We start from the raw sequence: 26751 nt of genomic DNA, 5'->3' as shown, positions 1-26751 counted from the left end.
AGTGGGCCGCTGGAGTAGGGAAGCGTGACCTGCTGCGCCTGTCTAGGCAGGGCAGGCAAGCGGCTCTGGGCTGGCGTCCGGTTTGGGGATGGAGCCTAGGCCGGTCGCCAGTGAGCTCATGGCAGCTTAGTGGCCAGAGATGTCCCACTAGTCCGGTCCTCTTTCACCTAGACCCCTGCTCAGGACAAATACGTGGGGTAGGACTGGGGTGCTGTCCCAGGGGGATATTTCACTCACCAGACTCTTACTATTCAGCTACCTGGTCGCCAATCCCGCTTTGTTTGGAGGAGCTCTCAGAGTATGCCGGTGTCCCTGTCGGCCATCTTCCCCAGAATCCTATCATGCATTTTTATAATATCATTTATGACCTTAATTTTTAGTAAGAGATAATTATGCCACTGGTTTTGAGATGATTATACCACTGGTTTTGAGCCATAATAATTAAATGACAACCTCCAAAAATATATATTTTTAAATCTACTGCCATAGAAACAATTCAAGCTCATAGAGACCCCATAAGACTGAGTAGACTCTCTCCCATAGGGTGTCTGAGACTGTCGATGGAAACAGACTGTTATATCTTCCTTCTACCATGGAATGGCTAGTGGAATTCCACTGACCTTGTATTATGCAGGTGCAGTGAGATGACACTGCTTGGTATAGCTCTTCTACCCATTGTCTTTATAAATAAGCATGTAAATAAGATGTAGATGACTCTGTCTTGGGAATTGGTCAGTTTTGCCATCCTGCTGTGTATAAAAGTGAGCCATCTCAGAGACTCAAACTCTCAGACACTAAAACACTCAAGAAAGAAGAGTCAACAATGGTGTCCTTGTGAACTTCCTACCTAAAGAGGCAGAAGTAGAGGCAGCAGAGGCAGCAGCACCAAGACCATGGGACAGAGCAGAGGAGTCACACCAAGATCATGAGACAGCAGAGGAGCAGCATTGAGACCATGAGATTGAGCATCAGATTTCCTGACCCATGGAATGAGCAATGCTGAATGCCTTGGGCAAAAGACTGGCCTGGAAAAATGGGTGTTCCTTAGGCGTTTACTAATGCTAAGGGAGCTTTATAACAGTTGCCCATGCAGGGCAGAACCCAAGGAGTAGCATAACTGAGAGGTTGAGGCTGAGGACGAGAGAGAGAGAGAGAGAAAGAGAGAGAGAGAGAGAGAGAGAGAGAGAGAGACCCTTCCTTCCTTCCTTCCTTCCTTCCTTCCTTCCTTCCTGGTATGAGTTAGACGAGGCACTACCATAGAAAAAAGGACTATGTCCTCAATGTTTTCTGAACCTGACTTGTGTTTACCTGTGAACTTCCTTAGTAAATGATGGTATTGCCTCTGAGTTCTGTGTATTCTCTGCAACAAATTATTGAACCCAGCAGAGAACGAGAGTGCTGTCAGAAGGATGGTTGATGTAGGGATAAAGAAGGATGGAGGATAGAGTCATGTCTGCCCTCTGCCTGGTAGCAGTTGCCGCATTGGCTTGCTCTGTAGTTGGATTCTCATGCTTACTGAAGGTAGGCAAGGTCAGTTCCCAACTCACCAAGTCATATTAACTATTATTTAATTTAAAGGTATATAGCTAGTATTGCAAAGCATGCATTATTTTATAGTGTGTTTTTATTTCAAAGTATACAAAAATTAATTTATTCATTGCTATCTCTAATTCTCATGCTGTTAAAACAAATGCTTCTAATTTAAATGTATTAAAATGCTTATAATTTTACTTCTTCCCCATACTTCTTTTTCATTCAAAGCTCCCTTCAGCTTTCATGTCCTTTCAGTATATATCTATACGCATGTGTTTTCATAATGGTATGTAAACACTTGCATTTTTAAAAGATGATACTTTATTTGAAATATATCCATATTTTTCTGCATAATTATTTTAAAATATACTTTTCTTAATGTAATCTAATAAATCAAGAATAAACCAATCTTTAAATTCAAACTGATTTCTGGGTTGACACTTTTATTTCGTAAAGATAATTTATTTCAAGTATAAACCCTACATGTTTATTTTATTGCTCATCTTTATCAGATAACAAGCATATGAATGTGATAAGTCATTTATGAATCTAATTTGATATATAATAAAAATCGGGACCTTAACTTTTTGTGTAAAACTTCAGTGCTTATGTCACTGTGACCTTGAACAGTGATATGAGTTTTAAAGAACAGGAGGTTATGGCTGGAAACTTTCTCTGCCAATGACATCATAGTTGGAAAGCTTTTGCTATTGTGAAAGGAGACTTGAAAAGGAACTACCACCTGGAAGCTGGGAACAACCTAACTGTATAACTACATTAACAGCTTTCTGCACTTCCCTTAGTTGCCAACATAAATGTCTGCAGTTTTTATTAAGAAGACAGATGTTTAGTGGGAAAGATGGATGACTTAGTGTAGCGGTTCTCAACCTGTGGGTCTCGACCCCTTTGGGGGTCAAACAACCCTTTCACAGGGGCCGCCTAAGACCATTTGCAAACACATATTTCCGATGGTCTTACGGACTGAGACACCACTCCTCTGTCTCCAGGCGGGTCTGCCCACATGCAGATATGTGCACATATGAGTACCCTGCGTGAGACTGACCCATACTTCAAGAAAAAATTTCAAAATACATCCTGCATAACAGGTATTTGCATGATGATTCATAACAATAGCAAAATTACAGTTATGAAATAGCAACAAAAATAATTTTATGGTGGAGTGTCACCACAACATGAACTGTATTAAAGGGTGGCGGCATTAGGAAGGTTGATGACCACTGACTTAGTGCTTGTGATGAGAAGAAATTCAAGAGATACGGGTTTCCAGTAAAAAGTTATGGTCTCAAAACATCTATGGATATTGAATTGAGAAAAACAAAATGGAAAAGTACCATTTTTTAATATTGATAGGAATTTCAAATATGCTTGAGATCATAAGTATTTGGTTTTTGTTTTTCTTATCTGAAAACATACTCAGTATTTTGAAGAAAGCTTAGCAGTTAATAAATCTCTGCATCTCACACTCCCGATTTTGTAAAGTCCCTGTTAGAAATAATGCTGAAGGATTCACTTTCACATGCATTTATTTTTTTCCACTTAGATCCATATTGTATAGGACACGTGTGATTATATTAATGTTTTCATTCGTAATCATTACTTTGAAAATTACGAGTAAAATTTATGTATGCCTACAGTTGTTAAAGGCTCTTTAAAATGACCACATTGACTTAATGGTGACAAATTTTATATTCTTGAAGTGTCATTAGGAAATACCTGACTGTATATTTTCTGCTTTGTAATTTATTTCTTTAACTTCATGTAGTCTAGAAGAAAAGCGAATGAGTCTTTTGATTATACTATGGCGATTATATGAAACACCCATGATATCTGTCCAGGTATACTCCTTTCAATGAGTAGCACACGTTTCAGCAGCTGACAGAATCTCATATTTGGAAGGAATCTGCTAAAGGGAACCAAACTAATTTCCCCATCTGTTGAACATGCTAAAAATCTCTTTATGTGTTTTATGAAGCTAGAACATTCCCAGTTTACATTGTTTGAAATTTTGACCACCACATTTAATGCATATGTTTTGGATTTCTTTTGAGCTTGTCTCTGCTTTCCAATAAAAATTGATGCTCATAAAATAGGGACGGACAACAGAAAAGGGGGTGAAGGGAGATGCTGGATAGGGCAAGACATGACAAAATAATAATTTATAAATTATCAAGGGCTCATGAGGGAGGGGGTAGTGGGGAGGGAGGGGTAAAAAGAGGACTTGATACAAAAGGCTTAAGTGGAGAGCAAATACTTTGAAAATGATTAGGGCAAAGAATGTACAAATGTGCTTTATACAATTGATGTATGTATATGTATGGATTGTTATAAGAGTTGTATGAGTCCCTAATAAAATGTTAAAAAATAATAATAATAAAGAGGTTTCAAGAGTTTGCCTTTCGGTAATAAGGAATCAGGGTCTTATGTTGGTTTACTGCTATATTACTGTCTTGAGGTAAGATCATTATAATTTGTGAAACAGTTACAATGTTTGAAAATTAATAACCATGCACACACATTCTAGGGGTTAAAATAACAATAGTAAGGGTAGTCACTTTCTTTAAAAAATGTGTGAAATACAGAGATTTATTTGAGGGCTCTTTACCACACCTGCTTCTTTCTACATGGACACACTGACACAGAAAACTTGGGGTAAAGCCAATACCAGTAACTGACCAAGGAGAGTGGAAATAAATCACAGAATTCATCTGAGAAGTCTGAAGGGGAGTAGGGGTGGGAAGAATTTGTCTACTTTAGCTTATTGCTGATAGAGTGATTCATTTGGTGACAGTGATTATGTAATTGGGAACTTGTTCTAGATCTATTTTAATATGAGAAGTTTTCTTTTCTTGACATCAGTGCCCTGGCACCATTGCCCAGAATGATGCCTGGCTTACAGTGGGGTTGATTCCTGGAAGATTTCCCTGCCTTTGAGTGATACTACCCCATTCACTGTAGGTGTCGCCTCTGGGATTTTAAAATGATCTTACTACTAAATTAGTACTCATTTGTATTGCTTTTGCTAATAGATCTCATTAGTCCATTTGAAACTGGCTTATTTCCTTAAATGTGTATTTCCCATATTATTTCATAGATAATGAAATATAAGCACCTTTACTATTTCATATATATGTGTGTAAAATTTCTTATGATTCCTAGTCTTCAAAGAATCAATTTATGTAATGCGTACCTATAGGTGATAGATAAAAGTAGACTTATTAAGGAAATGTGCCTATTGTACTAAACCAATTTCAAAAGTAGATTATAGATTGAAAGTACTTTCAGGCGAGAGACTTTATTTGTTCATACACTTTTCTTTAATGCCCTAGATTGTGCTGAATTATTTTGGAAACTACATACCTAATGCATGGACTCAGGACAGTGGCTGCATTCTGTGTGATTCGGATGTCATTGACTTGTCTGCAGTAGATGTAAGTGGATTTGGCCATATGTAAAATGTAATAAAAGGTGCATTGTGATTTGTAGAAAATAGGACAAATGATTTAATGCTTTGATTACATGAGAGATAGAAATTCATATATTTAAAACAAGGACTCAAGAAATTGCCAGATTAGTGTATTTCTAACAATTTTTTAAAGCAAAGCCAGATGATAATTAAGTCAGATTAAAAGGGCTTGGTTCTTCATATTTGATAGCTTACCACAGATGGGTACTTTTGTTTTATTTAAGTCAGCTAAGTTGGTCAACCCAGACTCTGTGTGTTGTACCTATGGTGATAGTACTTAGCTTCTAACTGCATGGATGATGATTGGAGTCCACTCATTACAGTACCTGGGGGGACGCCTGGTAGTGTGCTTTCAGAAATTCCATCCTTGAAAATTCGGTGGAGTATCATTCTACTCTGACACACATGGAGTTGTCGACACTGGTAGAGAGCACCATGGTCAGAGCATTGAGAACAGATTATAATGATGCTTCAGCATTTTCATAATCTTATCTGTGTTTGGTTTCTATTTTGGATAATAAAATTACTAAATCATTTTAAGTTCACAAAAATACTTGTGGTAAATAGTACTATAGGTTCAATTTTACAGATGAGGTTAAGTAAACCACCTAAAATGTACATATTTCTTAAGTTGTTGAACTCAGGGTTTAAAGTTCAGTAACCTGACTCCTAAGTGTATATTCTTAAACCACTGAATGATTTTGACTCTGTCATTTATGCCAGACATAATGCTACTTATATAATATATATATATATTTCATAGATAATTAAAATTATTTTATCACTTATACATTAAGAGTGGAGAAGCAATTGACAATGTGTATTATTTGCCTATAAAACATTCTTATGGATCTTTGTTCTGTCATCAGTTACAGCAGTGTTAGGAGATCCTGAATCCACATTTTTCTTCCAACAAATTGCTTTAGTAACTTGAAAGAATATTATGTGTATGAACAATTGGTGTCTAGGGAGTGATTTTGTCAGTAAGGCTGATTCATTCACTCACCCACCCTAGCTTTATTGCAGAGTTACAGCATGGCAGGTAAGTACAAGTGAGAGCACAATAACACTCCCAGGAATATAGTTCTGGTGACCCCGCAACCAGGCAAATGTAAAATAGTTTCACCGCAGTGAACTCATACTCCTGCCTTAAGTGGCTTCTGCCCGAATCATGGCAAATTCTTGTCCTGACTTCTGCTTCGGATCACTTCCCAGAAGGAGGATCGAGAGCAGCTTGTACACATTTGGGAACTTCTGACTAGAGTCCTTTTTATGTGAAAATAAGACTCGCTGGCCGCCAGTCTCTCAGATAACAAACTGCATGTTTCCTTCCTGGAAGGAGTGCCAGAATCATCTGAATGAAGCGGCTTCACCCAATGGGTCAAACGTCCACTGATCTGTTTAGCAGAAGGTGGCACTGTCCTCCCGAGGGAGAATTGATGCATCCAACTGTGTTTCCCTTCATAATTCACTTTCTGGCATTAACATGGACATCTCTCTCTCGTAAAATACTGTTTCCCCCATGCTGTAAGCCACTAGAGTTTTTAAGTTCATTTTGTTTGTCAGCTTAGTGAAGTGAACTGGGGCGGGGGGAAATAAACTATTCATCATGGAAACTAAATGTATGAGGTGGTTTCCTCGTATAGCTTGTATGCCATAGAGATGTACATTTTTTAATTGTGTGGGTGGTAAAGAGAGTCGAAATGGTCCTTCAAGTCGGATCCCAGGTCCACCGTATGCTTAGATGCAGGCCAGGGCCTATTTAAAGATCCTGCTCACTCGGGATTGAAAGGAGCGCGGAGGGCCCAGTTTACAGCTACTAACTGAAAAGCCAGTGATTCAAACCTGCCCGCAGCTCTGCAGGTTGAAAGACAGGCGATGCGCTCCAGCAAAAATGAGCTGCCTATGAAACCCTCTGGAGACATTCTGCACTGCCTCTTGGGGTGGTGGTTACAAGTTGGGCTGCTTACTGCAATGACAGCAGTTCGAAACTACCAGCTGCTCTGCAGGAAAAAGACTGGGCTTTCTACTCCCGCCATGCATTACAGTCTTGGAAACTCATAGGGGCAGTTCTACCCTGTCCTGTAGGTCTCTTTGAGTCAACATCCACTGGGTGGCAGTGAGTTTGATTTTTTTTTCCCTTTTTCTGATAGGTTAGTATAAGGTTTCTATGAGTGGGAGTGAGACCAACCCAGGACGACAGAGTTATGAAGGTTAAATGAAAGTGTGTGTGTGTGTCATGCACCCTTGAAGGAACATTGGCCATTGTTCTTATTATAAAAAAGAAAACTATGAAACTGAACATAGATTAATAAAAGAGAACAATCAGATTGAATTCCAGCTCGTCACTGATGGCTTTGTGTAATTTGTGAATGAGGAATAATAAATGCGTAGCTTTTCATGTTACTACGGAACTCTGTTGATGTGGTGGTGAAGTAGTCAGCTGATAGCTGACAGGTCAGAAGTTCCCATTAGCTTCTCCAAAGGAGAAGGATGTAGTATTAGGAAATCTCATCCAATGCCTTGTCTGTTTGAAATGGAAAACCCCTGTTTCAGAAGATAGCTGCTCCACAGGGCTGTCATTGGTGGATTTTTGGTAGTAGTTCAGACTTTTCCTTAAAGTTAACTCTGAATACAGGGGTGTGAGAACAGATAGAGGGTCGATATTTTATGTCTAGTTTTCTGATTTTATTTATTCACTCAATAGTAAATATTTTGGGTGAGCAAATTAATTGAAATACTAGAAATACACAAAGTGTGCTCTCATGCCCGCAAATACTCAGTTAGCATACAGAAAACAACTGTGCGGTGCATGGTGGGTAAACGATGCAGAGAGGTGCCTAATTTTAGCATGAAAGTATGTTGTACTTTTAACAATCCTTACTCTTTAAGTTTGACTTTAGGACATCGTTTTCAAAAGATATTGTACAGACATTATTTATATAAAAACCTTGCATGACACCCAATCATTTAAGTTTTACAACCAGGACTTTTCCTAAATGTTGACCGCCACATGTTCTGACACATCCTTTATACAATAGAACAATCAACTACACATCAAAACGTAGCCAAAGATGATTTTCACAAACGTAGGATTGGCACAGTACAATAAGATACAATATACTAATGAAATAGCTTTCCTGCATATAATAATGAACAAAACTATCAGGCTTTCAGGAGGGTTCTACTTAAGGGTAGAAATAAAGGCACATAGAGCTTCGATGAATACTTCATGTGAGCTGTAAATTAAGATCTGAACTTAAGGAAACAAAGAAAACACTTAGCATTCAAGTTTCCTTCATGAAACTTTAAAAATGACTTTGAAATCTTAAGACTTTCCTCTTAGGGATATCATGAAACAGTGAATAGTGGAGTAGATCCTATATTTATTTTAAGTTTTCAAAGCATCTGACAGATATGCGTACCATTTCCTCTATTAAATAGAAAGCTCCCTGCCGAGCTGTGAGTCGGTAAAGTTACTGTGCGGGGGGAAGCAAAACTGTCGAGACTTAGAGAGCTGCCATAGAACAATGCAGATCTACCCACCTGGACGTGAGATCCTTGTTGTTTGCATTGTGCTGTTTGAGACTTGTGCAGGATCAAAATTAAACCTCATTAATGATTTTATCTCTGTGTTCTGTTTTGTTTTTGCGATAAAACACAGCTCCATCCAAATGTAACAATAGGCATTTTTATTGAACAACCTACTCCTTTTCTGTCTCGATTTCTGGACATTTTGTTGACATTGGATTACCCCAAAGAAGCTCTTAAACTCTTTATTCATAACAAAGTAAGTATTAATCTGGATAGTCTATTCCAAAACTATCTTTAATATTTTTTGGAAAAAATCAATTGTTTGTTATTTTTGTCTAAAAGAGTTCATTGGATGAAATTTGATGAGAGAATTTTTGGGTGCTTACTGCCTGACATTAGAGGATGTAAGAATTTTTTTTAAAGTTTAGAAACCAATATCATAATATTGTGATGACTCATAAGTAGATTTAAAAATGAACACCAGTACTTTTCATATGGTTAAACTTAAATAATGGCGAAGATGTCACAGGATCTTATATTTGTCTTTGTTGTTGTCTTCATTATATCTTTTGCCACCGTTTGTAAAATCAAAATCAGAACTTAAAATCCTGACACAATACACAGGACATGTTTTTTTCCCAAAGAACTTAGTTACTTTTACTTCCTTTAAAAATATTCAGCAGTTCCCAAATACCTCTCATATAATTAATTAAACTTAATTACATTATTTTTCCATTTATGTCTATTTCCTATTAAAATTGTCATTTTGTTCATTTGCTTTCTTCAAAGGGACTGTTTTAAATTTGTAAAGAGAAAAACAGTTAAAATAAGCTTTAATGGATGAGTCATATAAAATGTTTACTTTGTAAAATGCTCTGTAACGTGGGTCCTTTCCTTGAAGTTATAGTTGATGGATTGTGTCTTCTTTATCTTTTTCTGCATTCGTAGGATCATAAACTTCTTGATGGTAGGAGTTTTTGTCTTTTCCTAATGGACTTAAAATTAATGACAATGGTTATAATATGCCTCAAAGCATTAATCTTTTGGAAAGATTAGTGAAGTGAATAAAAAAATGCACTCAGCTGTTCATATCACTGCAAATAGATAAGGCTATCTGAAATTTAGCACAATAGAATCATACCGATCTGATAGTCTTATGTTGATGATTGTCTCATCCTATTTTTCCTAATATTAATGTTTGTTAAACTTCTTGCTGTATTTGTTACACAAAATTGTATCCATCACCATTAATTTTTTATGGTTTTTCAATAATATTAAAATGTTTTATATTATAAAATATGTTTTTGTTAGATTGCAACTAATTAATGACTTTTTTCCTGGGTATTTTACCATACTTAGGCGACTTATCATATTTCCCCTTTGAATTATAAACATTTTAAAGCATCCAGAGTTAAGCATTTATGTCAAGACATGTCTAAGAGAAGATATTTAGAGAATTTTGGAGTTTTTTTTCTCTTTAAAGAATATGAATATGTACGCATTTTAGACTTAAAGGATATTTAATTATAGCATGCTTAAGAGAGCATTGGGTGGATATGAGTGCATAAAAAGATTATTGAATTCACAGTACTTTCTAATTTTGGATATTTTAAATATGTTACAGGAAGTTTATCATGAAAAGGACGTCAAGGAATTTTTTGATAAAGCTAAACATGAAATCAACACTATAAAAATTGTAGGACCAGAAGAAAATCTAAGTCAAGCTGAAGCCAGAAACATGGGAATGTATGTGCAAATACATTGGAGCAATTTCTAGTAAATTTCCTCCAAATCAGTGCTAAACTTGGATATCTCAACAGTGTGTTGGGGTATCTATTGTCAGACTATATTTTTGTTCAGATATATTTACATTTAAAATGTATGGGAGTTGTGCTCGCTTTGGCCACACATATACTAAAGTGTATGGGAGTTATTTACATTTTTATTTTAATGTATAGGAATCAATACATTCAATCAAAATAGTAATAGGACTGTAGATCGAGGTTTTAAATAGAAATACACTGAAAAACTAACACTAAGGTACTGTAAAAACTAAAACTGGCTTAGCAGACATTTAGCTATATGTATTTTTGTCTCAGTTCAACAAACTGAGGGAAATAACTCAAAAGTAATTTTTATACCCTATAAACATGCTTGTAATTTTTAAAAGGATAGAAAATTACCTGATAATAGTTAGAAGTATTAATTTAAATCACAAAAATGGTGTTTGTCAGTTTTATTTGGCCTATCCTTCTAAAAGTTGAGTCCATCTGATGCTAGTAAATTTTAAATGGTTTAGCCCCAGTTTCAGCTTGTGTTTTTTGGTAAATCACAGAAAATGTAGGACTTACTCGAGTTGGGCTTTGTGTGGGGGGGCAAAGTATGTTTCCCATTGTAGGGTGAGAAGGATATCTATATTTTACTTACCTATTCATGTAGATTAATAGATGAACAGGTATTCCTCTGAAGCCCCCATAAGAGCAATTTGAAGTTGGTTGCTTACCCATTAGAATGCTTAGGAACACAATAAAACAGGTGGTTTTAAAAATAAATTACTCAGTGGATGGCTGATTGAATCAGTCAGGCATCGTGTTGTGAGCTAATTGACTGAAAGATGATAAAGACCTGGTGAGCCTCTTGGCAGCATATATGCCTGCCTGCCACTAACTGTAGCGCCCCTGCTGTGGAAGCTCAGGGCTTGGCCTGATGGGCTCTACTTGGTTTGGGAATGTAATGGTAGGCAGGAAAATGGGCCTCTAAAAATTCAAACAGATATCCTTACTAATGGTCTCATAATTTATTCACTGGGAGGGCCCTGTGGAACTTATTTTCTGTAATGACTTTGAGAGTTTTAATGAGTTTCCTGCCTGTGCTTGTTTAGACGTAGAAATAAAGTTTGTGTGAGAGACAGATTGGCCTCAGCAGAACGAGGTAACTGGAGTCAGTGATGAGATGGCGAGAGAGGACCTCAGGCCCAGGAAAGGGAGACCGCAGATGTCAAAGATAGCAGGCAGGGGAGATTCCCGTGTGACAAGGGGCTCGGCCTTTGGTGTGATGTCATTTATGACAGTGCTGCAAATGCTCCCCAGGAAAGGGGAGTAGCTATTACACAAAGAAGTCCACGCAAAGCCATTTATAAAAGTCTTCATGTGAATCATTTTACATGATCTACAAGATTTACTGAAAATTGAGTGTGTTTATGTATAAGAATATGACAAAATAAAGATTTATAAATTAATCAAGGATTCGTGAGGGAGGGGGAAGCAAGGAGGGAGCAGAAAAAAAGAGCTGATACCAAGGGCTCAAGTAGAAAGCAAATGTTTTGAGAATGATGATGGCAACAAAGGTACAAATGTGCTTGCCACAACGGATGGATGGATGGATTGTGATGAGTTGTATGATCCCCAGATAAAGTGATTTTTTTAAAAAGCATCTTGATTTTTAAAAAGTTGACAAATATATTGGATTCCCTACCCCCTGCCCTTCAGAAAGAATTAAATTTGGCTTGAGATTTTAACATATGACTTAAAAATTTCCATGGTTTGGCAATATATTTTACTTGTTCTAAATTTGTAGTGTTGATCTATATCTATGCTGATATGTTGACTATTTTAAAATTTAAAATATTTTTCCTTGAAGATATTGTCTCACTATTTCTATTATAACGCTCTTTAGAGAAACCTTATTTTGTGTATAAGATGTGTCGTAGCGTTTTCAACCACCACATGCTTATTCTTTCTGATTTTTTACCTTTTTAACAACAGGGATTTTTGCCGTCAGGATGAAAAGTGCAGTTATTACTTTAGTGTGGACGCAGATGTTGTCTTGACAAACACAAGGACTTTAAAAATACTGATGGAACAGAACAGGTACTATATAATATTCCATATCAATTAATTATTAAAATAATAATAACCCTTTGCTTACATGTATAGGGTCTTGCCTTTGGACCGTACTGTATATTTTTGGCTCAGTTTAGCAAATTGTGGGAAATAACTCAGAGTAATTTTTTATGCCTTATATATTTTCAATTCTAATATTTTTAAAGTAGAAAATTAGCTGATGACAGAACTATTAGTTTCAATCACAAATACATTGTTTGTCAGTTGTATTTGACCTGTTTTCTTAAAAATTGAATGCATCTGATATTAGTGAAATTTAAAATTGTTTTATCCTGAGTTTTGTTTTGTGTTTTTTTAGTAAATCACAGAAAACTTATGACTTAGAAACCTGAGTACTGTTAAAATTTGAAAGAAATTTCAGAGATATAAATCATCCCATGGTGAAATCCGCATCTTTCTTTAGTGCTATAGTCATGTGCCATGTATCACCGCCATCCAGGCAGTATGTCTACATGTCTGTGTCCATGCTCCCACCCCTTGTAATGGTCATATAATAACAATCCCCAGCTCATATAATGGTTCATAAAACTAACAGTTACTACTTTGTGATAGTTATCAAAGCATTATTTTAACTACTATTATGTTAAGATCTGTAAATGTGTTTATATATGCCTTTTTAAGTTTCTAGATAGAAATGTATACTGTATATTAAGAAAAGCAATTGGCTGATGATAGACACAAATATAGCTAACTGTTCCAACCTTTGCATAAAGTAAAAGAAACTTGTTTGTAATCAAAGGATTGCAAATGTAAATATATATGGTCTTTTCACAATTTCTAAATTTCATCATGTATTTTTTACAGAACATATTCTGGATAGTAACCAACACATGACAATACAATTTTCATTTAATTAAATTGAAATGAAAAATCCATCATTTTTATCATTGTATGATATCATTGCATAATGATACTAATCTTCACTCATTATAATAACACTGCTACTATTATTACTATTACTGATAACTTACATTATATGATGCCTTACCAAATTGCAAGGATAGTTCTAAATATATTGATATATAATTACAATTTTTTTCTCATTTGAATGCATAAAATGTTTAGTTAATGCAGTCCTAGAATAACTTTTTCATTTTGAGTAAAACATGGGTAGTCAGTCCAATTATTTTCTAGAACTTGTCAATTTGTAGAATTTTTTTCTTTCAGTTTTTACTTCAAAAGCTGAAACTTCTCTGAAACTGTGTGTGTGTATGTGTGTGTGTGTATATATATATAACTCTGTGTGTGTGTGTACACAGCCCCATTCCTTTAAAATAATGGTCTATAATTGCAGGTCTGCTGCAATAATAATTTTCTGAAGTATATGAATAAGATTTTTCTCTTTAGACAAAGAAAAGCAGTTGGGCTCTCCTAGATATAGAAGATAGGGTGGTAATTTCTAACTCATATAGCGTAATGGAATTCAGTAAAATTTTCTTGAATTTGCTATTTTAATTTCTTCTTAATTTGAAATATAATATGTAATATACATATGCTTTTTAATACTATCTAGATGCTTTTATCTTATGACACATTGGTAAGGACTTATCAGTTGCTTGGTGAACTGTTTATGAATCTGTTATTTATTAAGCACAACACCCTTTGTATTATTCTAACATTTTAACCCTGCTAACAATCCAATTCCCCTGATATGGAGCCCAACTCCCATCTCAGGCCTCTGTTTTGTAGAGCTCAGGCGAAACCTGGCATGTATTTCTCATTCCCGTGATCATATTAATTATCAAAGACTTCATTTTATACCTTTGATAGCCAAGCATGTGGTTTCCACATTAAATCTACATCCTTAAGAGTTTGGGGAAGTTTGGTAGATATGAGGAAGGTCTAAGTGGCCAAGAGATGGGCCTCATCTCAGGATCCTTGACCATCAAACATCTCATTTACTCTCTCCCCATCTTTTCCCCGTATCTGCTGTTCACTACTTTGACCCCAGTTTTACCTTTGCAGTTCATTAATGCAATTCACCATCTCCCAGCTGTTAACCTTTACCTTTCTAAACCTTGAAGCAAATAGCAAATTAGTGTGGGTTTTCTAAGTTTCTTGAGCCAAATATTTTAGGAGTCAACTAGCACTATAGAATTCAAAGGATTTTTTTCTATGAAATATTGAATATTTTCAGTTATTGACATTAAATAATAAGTCTAATATAATGCATAAAGTAATTTGATATTTGCAATATCATGTATTCTAAAACAAAACAAGAAAATACTTCATTTTAATAAGAATTGAGAAAAATAAAAAGTGTTTATTTTGCATAGTGTATACTTATTCCCTATTTTGTTTAATTTTTCTATGTGTAACTTAAAAGTTCTCAGCTGGTCTTCACAAAATTAGAATGTTGTGAAACTGTTTTGTTACTTTTGTGTGTGTGTGTAGACTGCTTAGTCCATATGTTTCCTCCTGAAGGAGTTGTATGATCTTTTCTTAAAAATTAGATGGTATACTACAATTCACTTCATTTTAGATGTAATACTAGAGGAACCTTCAATTTTGTTGTTGTCTTTGGAAAATAAAAGCACACGATAGATATCTCTTATGTCATGCCTTTTAAGTTTTAACATACCTTTGTCTAAAAGGATCCACTTTCTTGAGACAGAATGTTCTATCAGTCATCCTGTATTTTGTTTTCTAAAATAAAGGGCCAGAGAAATGTTCAGTATTGCTGAAGCTCTATGTTGTCCCATATATATGTATTTAAAGTATAGAACATGAAAACATGCTTTAAAGTAATCTGGGACATAATTTTAGGGGAACTGGACTATTTATAGAGTTCCTTAGTGGTGGAAACAGTGACCAAAAAGCTGGTGATTTGACGCTCCCGAGGGGGACTCTCAGAAGAAAAGCCTGGTGGCAATCTCAGGAAGCCCTGCTCGTGGAGCCCTGAAGGACAGGGTACTGTGAGAATGTGAGCACAGGCCTTGCCACGAGTTACTTGGCAGTGACTGCAGGGCATCTGATTTGTTGTTGTTGGTTTGTTCGTTGAATAATGTACAGATGTCTCGGCCCATCCATGTTTGTTTGTTTATTTATTTTTAACTTGACCTATATTGAATGGGCACTTTAATTTATCAGGACTATCTGCCAGCCCATTCGTAATGGAAATAAATGATCCCATTGGGCATAATTTCTAAACTCTGAATTAAATTGAGAAAAAATTAAATAACAGGTATTTTCAGGTTTGTTAATTTTCTAATTCATTTCATTTGCATTTCCTTTTTACTTTACTCTTAGAAAATTATATACTCATTTAAATAGTGTGTTGGGAAGAACTTCCTCTTTTATTTATTTTTGTGTGTGGCATATTTAGATGTATGATCAATGACTTGTGCTAGGTAACATGGTAACTCAAAGATACTTTTTAGGTAATTAAAAATGAAGTCATTCCTTTCTCTGTCTTTAGGAAAATCATTGCCCCTCTGGTAACTCGTCACGGAAAGCTGTGGTCCAACTTCTGGGGAGCCTTGAGCCCTGATGGATACTATGCTCGAGCTGAAGATTATGTAGACATTGTTCAAGGGAACAGAGTGTAAGTTCCTGTGAGAGGCTGGGTTGTCTAGAGAAATAAAACTAGTAATACTCATATATGTATAAGCAGGAAGTAATTCATTATCACGAAAGCATCGCATCCCAGTCACACTCAAGTTCCCAGGTCTGATGTTTCCAAGTCTCCTGTAGCTGCAGGCCTAAGATGCAGAAAGGTGAATGGGGATCACAGGCACATGGATTGGATGCAGGGTTGTCTGAATGAAGGTTAATGGCACGTGGCAGGGCGCAGCAGCTCTTCAGGTCTGCAGTCCACATGGGGCCACCTCTGGAGAGGTGCAGAGTCCCAGTGAGGGAGAAGGCAGATAAAGAGAGGAAATGCTCATTGTCTCTCTTGTAGAAAAGGTCACATAGCCCCCAGGACTCATCGATAGCTTGGTCTCCACCCCTATCAAACTCCAAAAAGCATGCTCACAGCCATGAGTAGATTCCGATTCATCATAGTGACTCTATAGGACAGAGCAGAACTGTACCTGTGGGTTTCCAAGGCCCTGTAACTCCTCATGGGAGTAGAGGCCTCATCTTTCTCCTGGTGTCTGGTGGTTACGAACTGCCAGCCTTGTGATTAGCAGCCCAGTGAGTAACCACTATACCACCAGGGCTCCTTCCACATTCACACAAATTCAAAGTGACATGTAATCTAGCTGACATAGTAAATCCATTTTTGTACATAAAGCACCAGAATCTAAAAATACATGATCGCTCTAATATTGTTTGATTTTTTAAAAAATACGTTTTGTTTTATCTCTATCTAATGAGATAAAAGTCAATGTTATTTGAGATGCTACAAAATACTAATATGAAATTAATGGCTTAAAACAATACCTTAAATTTTCAAAAGAATAAAATTTTGTGAGAAATACCAGGAGACAATATGTAGCTGAGTAGACATCTTGTAGTGCGTAGAAAAATATTTTTCAGTTAAAGATTTGCATAGGAAATAAATTTAGAAATTTTGCAAAGGTAATATATTTAGTTAATTTATTATTTGGTAGCCAGGGTGAAGGTTGTGCTGGTATTGTTTTTTTAAATCATTTTATTAGGGGCTCATAAACTCTTATCACAATCCATACGTACATCAATTGTGTAAAGCACATTTATACGTTCATTGCCCTCATCATTCTCAAAACATTTGCTCTACACTTAAGCCCCTGGCATCAACTCCTCATTTTTCCCCTTCCTCCCCACTCCTCCTTCCCTCATGAACCATTGATAATTTATAAATTATTTTTGTCGTATCTTACACTGTCCGACATCTCCCTTTTCTGTTGTCCCTCCCCCAGGGAGGAGGTTAAATGTAGAGCCCTGTAATCGGTTTCCCCTTTCCATCTCACCCTCCCCGTAGTGCTGGCAATTTTAAACCTGTAGATAGCAAAACAACCTCAGCTACCCAAAAGTTCATATTAGCTGATGTTCTTTATTGGAGATTGTACTTTTAAAGATTTCTTTACTGATTGGTATTTTTAGAGTGTGAAGGAAGATATACTTCTTACAAAGTGAATATATGCTTGATATTTATCTCATTGATAAAATTTTATATATTAAGCTACAAAATAGTCAGAGATCTTTTTGATAAGCAATCATCAGAGAAGGGGTTTTTGGTTTTTATTTGTTTTTATAGAGTAAACCTAGACCAATGTAACTGAGTCATTAAGTGCTCGGCCTTAGTTCTCAGACAAGGCAGCCCAGCCAAAAACATCCTGTCATTGTTAAAAGCTTCTCTTTTTAAATTTAGAAAATAAATTATATATTTCCCTTTAAACTGTTAAATGGTGAAAGGTTGTTTTGCTGATGAAAGTATAGAACACTTAAATATGAATGATGTGTGAGAAAGGATTTTGCTAATAGTTATTAAGAAGCATGATGGTGAGAGACATTCTGAGGTCCCATCCTGTTGTTTATAAACATTTCCGTGACTCCAGGATTCCTTGATGAGGCCATGTCCCTGAGACTGTCTGTGTCTGAATCAGAGTTCACAGAACTAAAGTAGAGAGTGTGTTTCATTTAAGTTGCTTTAGATTCAGGTCATTTTCTGCCGATTGTTTTCTGATAGATGAGGAAAAGAACAGACATTTGATCCTTAAAACAGCGGTTCTCAACATGTGGATTGCGACCCTTGCACAGGGGTCACCTAAAACCATTGGAAAACATATTTCACAATATATAACTACATATTGTTTTGTGATTAATCACCATGCCTTAATTATGTTCAATTTTTAACCATGAAGATACATCCTGTGTATCAGATATTTACATGACAATTCATAACAGTAGCAAAATTACAGTTATGAAGTAGCAACAAAAATAATTTTATGGTTGGGGTCACCACAAACATGAGGAACTGTATGAAATGGTTGCGGCATTAGGAAGGTTGAGAACCACTGCCTTAAAAGAACACCCTTCATGTCTAAAAGCGATGTGAAAGTGTGATATTTTAGGTTATGTGTGTGAGGGTGTGTGCATGTGTGTGTGTGGATGAGATCTGTTTTCTTCCTTCCGAACTGCAGCACCACACATTCCAGTGACTCATTCCTCTCTTTAGCTGACAGGTTGCATTCTTCTCTGGAAGGCCATGTCCTTTGACACTGACTGAGGAAAACACAATGATATCAAATTCCCTTCAATATGCTTTTGCAATTGCCTTTCCTTTGTCATCTTATTCCAAAAATGAAGCGACTGGCCCCACCATTTAGACAAAGCTTGTTTGGTCCTCTGTGTAAGTGAGAAGGCAGGCCCAGGAAAGAATGAGACCCCTAGATGTAGCGTGTCTTTCACTAGTCCTGTGCTTCACACAGCATTGTTTATACCTTCCTTGCTCCATCATGATTTGAAGCGGAGGCACGAATTTCAAGGAGACATGTTTTAGAAAGGTTATATTCAGTGATATCCTGGTAAGCATCTAGCAACTGGCTTGGGGATATAAAGTGCACTTGTTGAGTGTATTTTCCCATTTTTGTGGTGTAATTATTTCCGCCATGCTGAATGCAATATTCAAATATGAGGGCACTGAGCAGGAACTGAGAAGAGCTGCTCTTCAGACCCATGGGAACCAGCTCTGACCAATCGGGGAATGAAGGCGAATGGCAACATGTTAAAATGAATCAAGTTAATAAGAAAAATAGTGACTCATTCCTGAGTTGCAGGTGGTATATATACCAAGTAATCCCTTTAGCTTGAGAGTTAGTTTCATAAATTCTTTATGCAAACATCCAAGTAAAATTTAACATACATATACTTATGGTTGCAGAATTTTAAAGTCACCTGCATTTAGACTCATGTATGTCAACTGTGATTTAATGTGTTTTTGCATAATTTATTCAACAGTGTATAATACAACTCTTTGGAAATATACATATTTTTTTAAAACCTAAAAATAAAACTTTGTGTATTTGTGGTAATTTGGGGGGTTTCTTCTTTACGTCCAGAGGTGTTTGGAATGTCCCATATATGGCCAATATATACTTAATTAAAGGAGAGACACTCCGATCCGAAATGAATGAAAGGAACTATTTTGTTCGAGATAAACTGGATCCTGATATGGCTCTTTGCCGAAATGCTAGAGAAATGGTAAGGTTTGCAGGGATGGCTTGCTTGAATTTTCTCTTGACATGGCTTGCTTTACCAATTGTGTTGTCATTTTTTTTGAGGCTGTTTTTCTAATTTGAAAGTACTGGCCAATTTTTTGGTTAAATATTAGAAAATTGAGAATATTTTTGGAAAATAGTTTTTAATATTTGTGAAAGGAAAATTTGAAAATGTTAGATTTGCTCCCCAGACTAATTCATAAGCAACAGGAGTTTTTCAGTAGTGGATATGAAGCTGCTCTAGATCAGTTTTGCACTTTTAAGAATTCTTCCCAATTTTCATTTTAACAGCTTTAGTGCAATGAGACTAAATTAAAATTTATTACAGTTCTGATGATCATTTATATATTTTAAAGGTATACACATTTGTTCTGAGATAAGTATACTTGTTTTCTCTAAGTATATATACCTTTGGATCATCATTAATTTCACACATTTAAAAAACAAGTCTGGGACTAAATTGAGAGAAGGACTGAGATAGGTCATCTGTTTTTTCATTTGAAAAATTAATAATATATTGCTGTTCTATAAGTATGGGTTTATAAAATATAAAGTTTGTACTTCAAAATGTATAAATATGTCTTGAGACATATTTATGTAGATGTTGCAAATAGGATTTAGGGGAAAAAAATCAGAAAAGTTGGCAAGTATTTGTTAATTATTCTTGTTTTAACAAGGCATGTATGTTGTTTGAATATATTTGTTTTCCTACAAACATATGTGCATTGTGTTGTTGAATATCCTTAGTACCCGTGGTTATAATTTGTGCTCATGTTTGGCTAATTTGACCCAACAGTGCATCCTGGAATGGCCTCTCTCTTACTTAATTTTTTTCCCTTTTCTTAATTTTATATCTACTGAGCGTTCTGCTAAGGAATGAGCTTGGATTACTATTTGGTGGGGGCGGGAAAGGCAGGAAAGGGCTGGAGTTTTCTTTATGTTTGGGCTGTGAGCTTTGCTTGTCCTGCATGCTGTCTATGAAGGGCGTTTCCGAGTGTCCTCTGTTGACAAAGCCCCGCTGTCTTTGTTTGCCTCAGAGTACCTGAGCGAGCGTGCGCAGGTCAACTGACCCAATGCTTCTCTTCATTTTAGACTTTGCAAAGGGAAAAAGACTCCCCTACTCCGGAAACATTCCAAATGCTCAGCCCCCCAAAGGTGTTATTTTCATTTACATATATATATTGTTTGCTTATTTAAGTAATAATAGATATGGTATATTTCCTGGCTTAAAATATCTTTAAGAACTTTCTTTCCATTTAGCATGATGAAATGTTGGTATCCATTGGTTTTGAATTGGTGTGTGCGCATGTCATTTGCATGCCATAGTCAATACTCGGTTGTTTTTGCAGGCTAATATTTTTACTTGAAAGGTGAGAAAGCTAAACATGAGTCCTTTTCAATGTTTTCTCTAGCATTTTGTTTTTTTTCCCTTTAATGATAAGCTTATAAAAGTGGCTATATATATATCTTCATAGAAATGAGGTTTGGATGTTTTTTGTTATTTCTTAAAATTTAATCACTAACATTTCTATTATTCAAACAGGTACAAAAGAGCATGTTGGTCATGTTTACTATATTTATTTGATTGGAGTTTAAGATATGGAACTGGTTTTCTTCAGCTGCCTTATAATACAGGGTGCTTATCAATTACTCTGTTCCAGAAGCCAAAAGAGTTACAACTCATCACACTAGAGTGTCTCAAAACATTTCTGCTTCCAAACAGGGATTCATTTTCTGATGTCCACATCTAGAATCAATGAGAAAGGGACAAAACCAATCCATTCTTTTTTCTTCCATTGCGTGTCTGTACTGCCAAACGGTTTTGTGTGATGTCTGAATTAATAATCAAATTTTTAATCTATTTTATATTTATGTATAATTTTGAATGAGAAATAAGAATTCATATTCATGAATTCCAACCCATATTACCTTCATGTTTTCCCCATAGTTAAATTAATTTTATTGTATTTTCCTGTAAATTATTAATACTATTTTTTTTGACACATAGGGTGTGTTTATGTACATTTCTAATAGACATGAGTTTGGAAGGCTTTTATCAACTGCTAATTACAATACTTCTCATTACAACAATGACCTCTGGCAGATCTTTGAAAATCCTGTGGTATGTACTTTATTTGTGACTTCATTTTCTTACTTATATCTAAGTGGCTATAAATCAATCAATTAATAAAACCATATTAAATGACTTTTAAAATGACAATTATATTTCATGATCTTTAGATTAGGTCTCAAGTGGATCAAGAAATATTTTCATTAAGACATGTTAGGTTTGAAAATAGGAATTGTCAAATTCTTGTACTTTTGTCCATTATTTCCATTTTGTGCTTTCAAAAGTACTTTTATTTTTAAATCCCAATTGCAGGGGAAAATGCTTCTAAAACTATGTGTTACAATATGAAGAAAATTCATAAATTACTGTGGGAGATAGACTTTGTCATCTTGTTTATATTTTAAAGCAATCTGGGAGGTTTATACCAAAGATAAGGCAGAGAGAAAAAAATTGCAAAATAAGCTGACGTGGCATATTTTTAAAGCCCTCATTGAATGAACCATTTTGTTTTAAAGTCTAAATTAAAAAACAAAAAAAAGACTTCAATGATTTGGGGTATTAATAGTTTTTCTCTTCTTTAGTCAAGTTGGTACATGTATTTGAGGGGAAATACATTTGAATACTTCTCTGTGTTTCTGTAGCACTGCTGTTTGTGCCTTTTCTTCAGCCAGTAGTAAATGTTTCAAGTTACACAGACTTAATCCCCTTGATAAGAATTGGCCTTTATCTTTTACTTTGTAGGCAGAGTTGACATCCAGCAATAGTAAATCTAATCTTCTTTGAATACTCTTTTGAATTGGGAAAGAATATCATTTGACATTTTTGCATTTTAAAAGTACTTTTGTTCCCTTTTGGGTGCATATCTTCATCTTTCCTGAAGTGGAATTGAAAGAGGCTTTTCATGGTGAGGGTAGAATTGCATATTTTACATTGGCATTGAACCTCCTGGTATTTTGAGAAATGCAGTGATTAGACTTCTTGGGTAACACTAATTTCCTGGTAAACGCCTTCAGTTAGAGCCTCAGTTCTGCTCCCAGGAAGAGACATCTGGAAAAACTACCAGGACAGTTCCACCCTGTCCTGGGGGTTGCTATGAACCAGTAGTGATTCGATCACAGTGACTTTGATTCCTTTTGGAATTTTTTGTCTCCTTGAGAATGATGTGAGCATCCCATAATCTAGCAAATATTAAAGCATAAACTGCTGTCTGTAAATTCCTCTCTTAACCCCTTATATATAGTCATTTATAAGTTGTTTGAACAACTTCTGAGATGCATACTTGGTGTTTTGCAATATAAAATCTTTACAAAGAAGGCATTTGCTTTATTTTCTATCATTTTTTTGTAGGACTGGAAGGAAAAATATATAAGCCGTGATTATTCCAAGATTTTCACTGAAAATTTAGTCGAACAGGTTTGTAATTATTGTGAAGTGTAGGACATTTTTGCTTCTTTTCCACTAGAAGATATTGATGTAGGCATGTTTAGGTAGAATGTTTGAAAATGGAGAAAATATCCTATCTTAAAATTTGAGTCAGTTATCAATTATGCAATTTTATCAATGCTGTCAGAAATATGTAGATTGGAGATTAACAATAATTTAAAGATCGTGACTCTTTTTAATAGACTCCCAAGTAGTCAAGCTGTGCTAATAATCTATTTTGGAAAAATTAAAACTAGACTAGTCCCAAAGAGTTGGGGATTAATGATGCCCCCAATGTCCAGCTCTTTCATGATGCTATTCATCTCTGTCCCTGGCCCCCTCCCCCACCCCCAGTATATTCCCTCACATTTCTGGCTTCTGAGAATCATTGCAGCATCTCATAGAAACTCACGGAGGTTTGGGGAAATGCCTCATGTGGTGGTGGTGGGTACTGTTCAATCCAAAATCCACAAGTCAGGCAGGGTAAGCCCAATGCTGTGTCCAGAGGTTGTCCTCCACTCTTGCCTCTGGCCAGTGAGAAGATCACACCCCCTGCTTCCCAGAGGACTCACTTTATATGCAGCAGGATGGCTTGCAGGGAAGTATCTTCCCACCTTCTTACCAGCCCCATGTAGGAAAAGTTCTTTGGTTGGAATTAAATTGAGTATTATTAGTGCAATCAAATTAATGTAGACTGTCCACCTTTTAATGATACCCAAATATTAGAACCTATTTTCCACTCCTGGACTGGATCTTATTTGTCCACATAGGATGTAGGGCCTCTGGCAGGTTGTTTCCCGTTGGCATGGGCCTCCTACTAACCTAACCAGCCAGGCTTTTTCCTTAGGCCACTCAAGAAGCAGCTTTTCTCCTTTCAGCTGTAGCCTATCATTCCTTACATCCTTTATAAATAACAATTGCCAAGATAACCGTTATACAAAGGAGTGTGGCTTGATTCACACTCTCTTATTTATCACATAAATCAGCGACCCTTTAATACAGTGCCTCTTGTTGTAGTGATCCCCAACCATAACGTTATTTTTGTTGCTACTTCATAACCGTAGTTTTGCTACTGTTATGAATCAGGTGACCTCTTTGACTAAAACCACTTAAAAGAAACTATGGAGAGAGCACTGACATAGGACTCTTACAAGGAAAGTTTGTGTTTGAAAGAAATGGAGCTCCAAGAATATTTGCTCCAAAATTTTTTTAAGATGAATTCTGTTTTAGTGTTTAGGACGATTGATAATACCTTATTTAAGATTTTGTAAAGTTCAAGCCACTCTGAAAGTTAGAATATTTTATGTACCACAAAAGAAAAAAAATACTGCCAATTAAACTATAGTCTAATATTTTTGAATCGTGGTTTATTTGATACTTATTGAAAGTATCAAATATGGGAGCCTAATTAATACATGTGTTACCATACATATGTATGAGTAAACTATCTATGCAAAATAACTTCATTTCAATGACAAATCAGTCTAAATATTTTTAAAACATTTCAGAGTGCAAAGCAACAAGGGAAGCACCAAGTAAACACAAAGTGCACGTGCACGTCAGCCTTCGGGCTGCATCACAGTTCTAAAACCTGACTGACCAGTTTATATCGGCCTATGCCGATAGTGTCGGGCGAACCCAAACAGACATGTAAGGGAGATGAATGCTTGAATAGCCTGTCCTTTAACTCTTGAATGCCATTCATTAAAAGGCACACTGTGTACCTTTCCCAGCCGTGTCCGGATGTCTTTTGGTTCCCTATCTTTTCTGAAAAAGCCTGTGATGAATTGGTGGAAGAAATGGAGCACTATGGCCAGTGGTCTGGGGGGAAACATCACGTAAGTTCAAAGTTCACCAATCCAAAGGGGAAGTGTGTGTGTACATTACCAATATTCAGTTGAGATGTCACACACCTCTGAGTCCTAGAGATTAGTTAATTGTTTAATGCACAAAAAGTCATTTGTTCTAAGTCTTGATTGTTCAGCTGCATGGGTAATTATGCTGGCTCATATGTAAAGGTCAGTGCTCTGCGGCTAGGGGTAAAAGTTAAAATGTGTGCTTACAATGAGATTTCACTCTTCTCCAAGCTAATCTTATTTCCTCCCTGCCTGTAAGGCATGGTGCTGCTGCTGTGCTCTCAAGTCACTTTCAACTCATGGCGACCCTGAGAGCCACAGAGCCACCACCACCAGCCTCACGGTCATTGTGACAACTGCTGGGTCCGTTCACCTCACCCAAGGGTTTTCTCAGCGGCCCTCTGATTTATGTTCTTTTAGGGCATTGTATTTTAGAATACTAAAACACCCTTTACCTGGTTAACTCCTCAAACTTCGTGTGTATTCGTGTAAAGAAAGGAGAAGGCTAAGCTGTTTGAATACTTTGGTGTATTTCAGTTTTGCGTGTACAGTCATGCCAACCACTACAGAGGAAGCATTACTAGTAGTGGGGTGTACTTCCTTCCTTCTGAGAACCTGTTGATGTCAGCTACTTAAAAATACCAAAATATTTAGTGAGAAACCCTTTAAAGTTACGCTTCTGCTCAATAAATGCTCTTAGCTAGCTAGTTCATCAGAAAAACGGAAGTCCAAAGTGTGAGGGACAATTCTAAGTCCGTTGGCTGTAGAGTAAGAAATCATTGAAGAGCTTTGGGTACCACTGTACAGCAGTCAGCAACACAGGAAGATAAGCAGAATGTTTGCACATAATGTGAGATTATCTGAAAGGTGGTTATTTAAAACAGCAACTAATTTTTAGTGGAGAATAAGGCTTGGAAAGTAAAGTTTATTTGATTTACATTCAAACCTCTATATATGAAATATAAGTTAAAAATTACATATTTTACTTCAATATTTTGAATTACCATTGACTAAGTTATTTTGATAGTTTGGCAATTAAAGTAGCTGGCATACCATAATTGAACAGCTTTTATTTTTAGTGGCTACGATGACGTTGTAGCTAAAAATACCAAGATAATGTAAATGCAGATTGACTGTGAACTCTTTTGTTTCTAGGACAGCCGTATATCTGGTGGTTATGAAAATGTCCCAACGGATGATATCCACATGAAACAAATTGATCTGGAGAATGTGTGGCTGCATTTTATCCGGGAGTTTATTGCACCTGTGACACTGAAGGTCTTTGCAGGCTATTATACAAAGGTAGTTATCCCCTACACTCCTTCCTGCCCCCTACTAGTCACTACACAAATGTGTGTGGGTTTTGCCCCCCCATTTTACTGATTAGCAAATGTGCTGATTCACTTTGTTTTTTAGGGGTTTGCACTATTGAATTTTGTAGTAAAATACTCACCTGACAGACAGCGTTCTCTTCGCCCTCATCACGATGCTTCTACCTTTACCATCAACATTGCACTCAATAATGTGGGAGACGATTTTCAGGTATTTATAACTCCTATTCTTAACACTTTTAAGAAGAAATAAGTGTCATTTTAGAAATGTCTTTGCCTTAGGTTCTTTACAAGGTACTACTTAGATGTGTCTGAGGCTGGGTTCTCTAGAGAAGACAGAATGGTGAAGTGTCTCAAAAATGCACTGTCATCAAGCCAACTCGGACTCATAGTTATGGATATATGTATGAGATGATTTGTATGGCTGTGTAGGCTAATGAGCCCAAGATTATGCAGGCTTATGAGTTCAGAAA

At 36.2% G+C, this 26751-nt stretch overlaps 1 protein-coding gene across 2 annotated transcripts in view; it reads left to right on the top strand.

The window, feature by feature from the left end:
- PLOD2 (procollagen-lysine,2-oxoglutarate 5-dioxygenase 2) overlaps nucleotides 1-26751 on the top strand; it is a 127288-nt gene that overhangs the window by 99043 nt on the left and 1494 nt on the right. Inside the window, exons 8-19 of one of the 2 annotated variants that reach the window (XM_075555897.1) lie at nucleotides 4881-4982; nucleotides 8682-8807; nucleotides 10176-10297; nucleotides 12316-12420; nucleotides 15872-15997; nucleotides 19440-19581; nucleotides 20691-20753; nucleotides 21607-21720; nucleotides 23017-23082; nucleotides 24825-24929; nucleotides 26103-26249; nucleotides 26364-26489. In XM_075555897.1, coding sequence (XP_075412012.1) covers nucleotides 4881-4982; nucleotides 8682-8807; nucleotides 10176-10297; nucleotides 12316-12420; nucleotides 15872-15997; nucleotides 19440-19581; nucleotides 20691-20753; nucleotides 21607-21720; nucleotides 23017-23082; nucleotides 24825-24929; nucleotides 26103-26249; nucleotides 26364-26489 — 1344 coding nt within the window. The remainder of the gene's footprint in view (nucleotides 1-4880; nucleotides 4983-8681; nucleotides 8808-10175; nucleotides 10298-12315; nucleotides 12421-15871; nucleotides 15998-19439; nucleotides 19582-20690; nucleotides 20754-21606; nucleotides 21721-23016; nucleotides 23083-24824; nucleotides 24930-26102; nucleotides 26250-26363; nucleotides 26490-26751) is intronic. The other variant, XM_075555896.1, reaches the window with a different exon arrangement.

The sequence above is a fragment of the Tenrec ecaudatus genome, chromosome 8 (genome assembly GCF_050624435.1).
Source record: "Tenrec ecaudatus isolate mTenEca1 chromosome 8, mTenEca1.hap1, whole genome shotgun sequence".
Classification (NCBI taxonomy): domain Eukaryota; kingdom Metazoa; phylum Chordata; class Mammalia; order Afrosoricida; family Tenrecidae; genus Tenrec; species Tenrec ecaudatus.
This window is presented reverse-complemented; position numbering and strand designations above follow the sequence as displayed.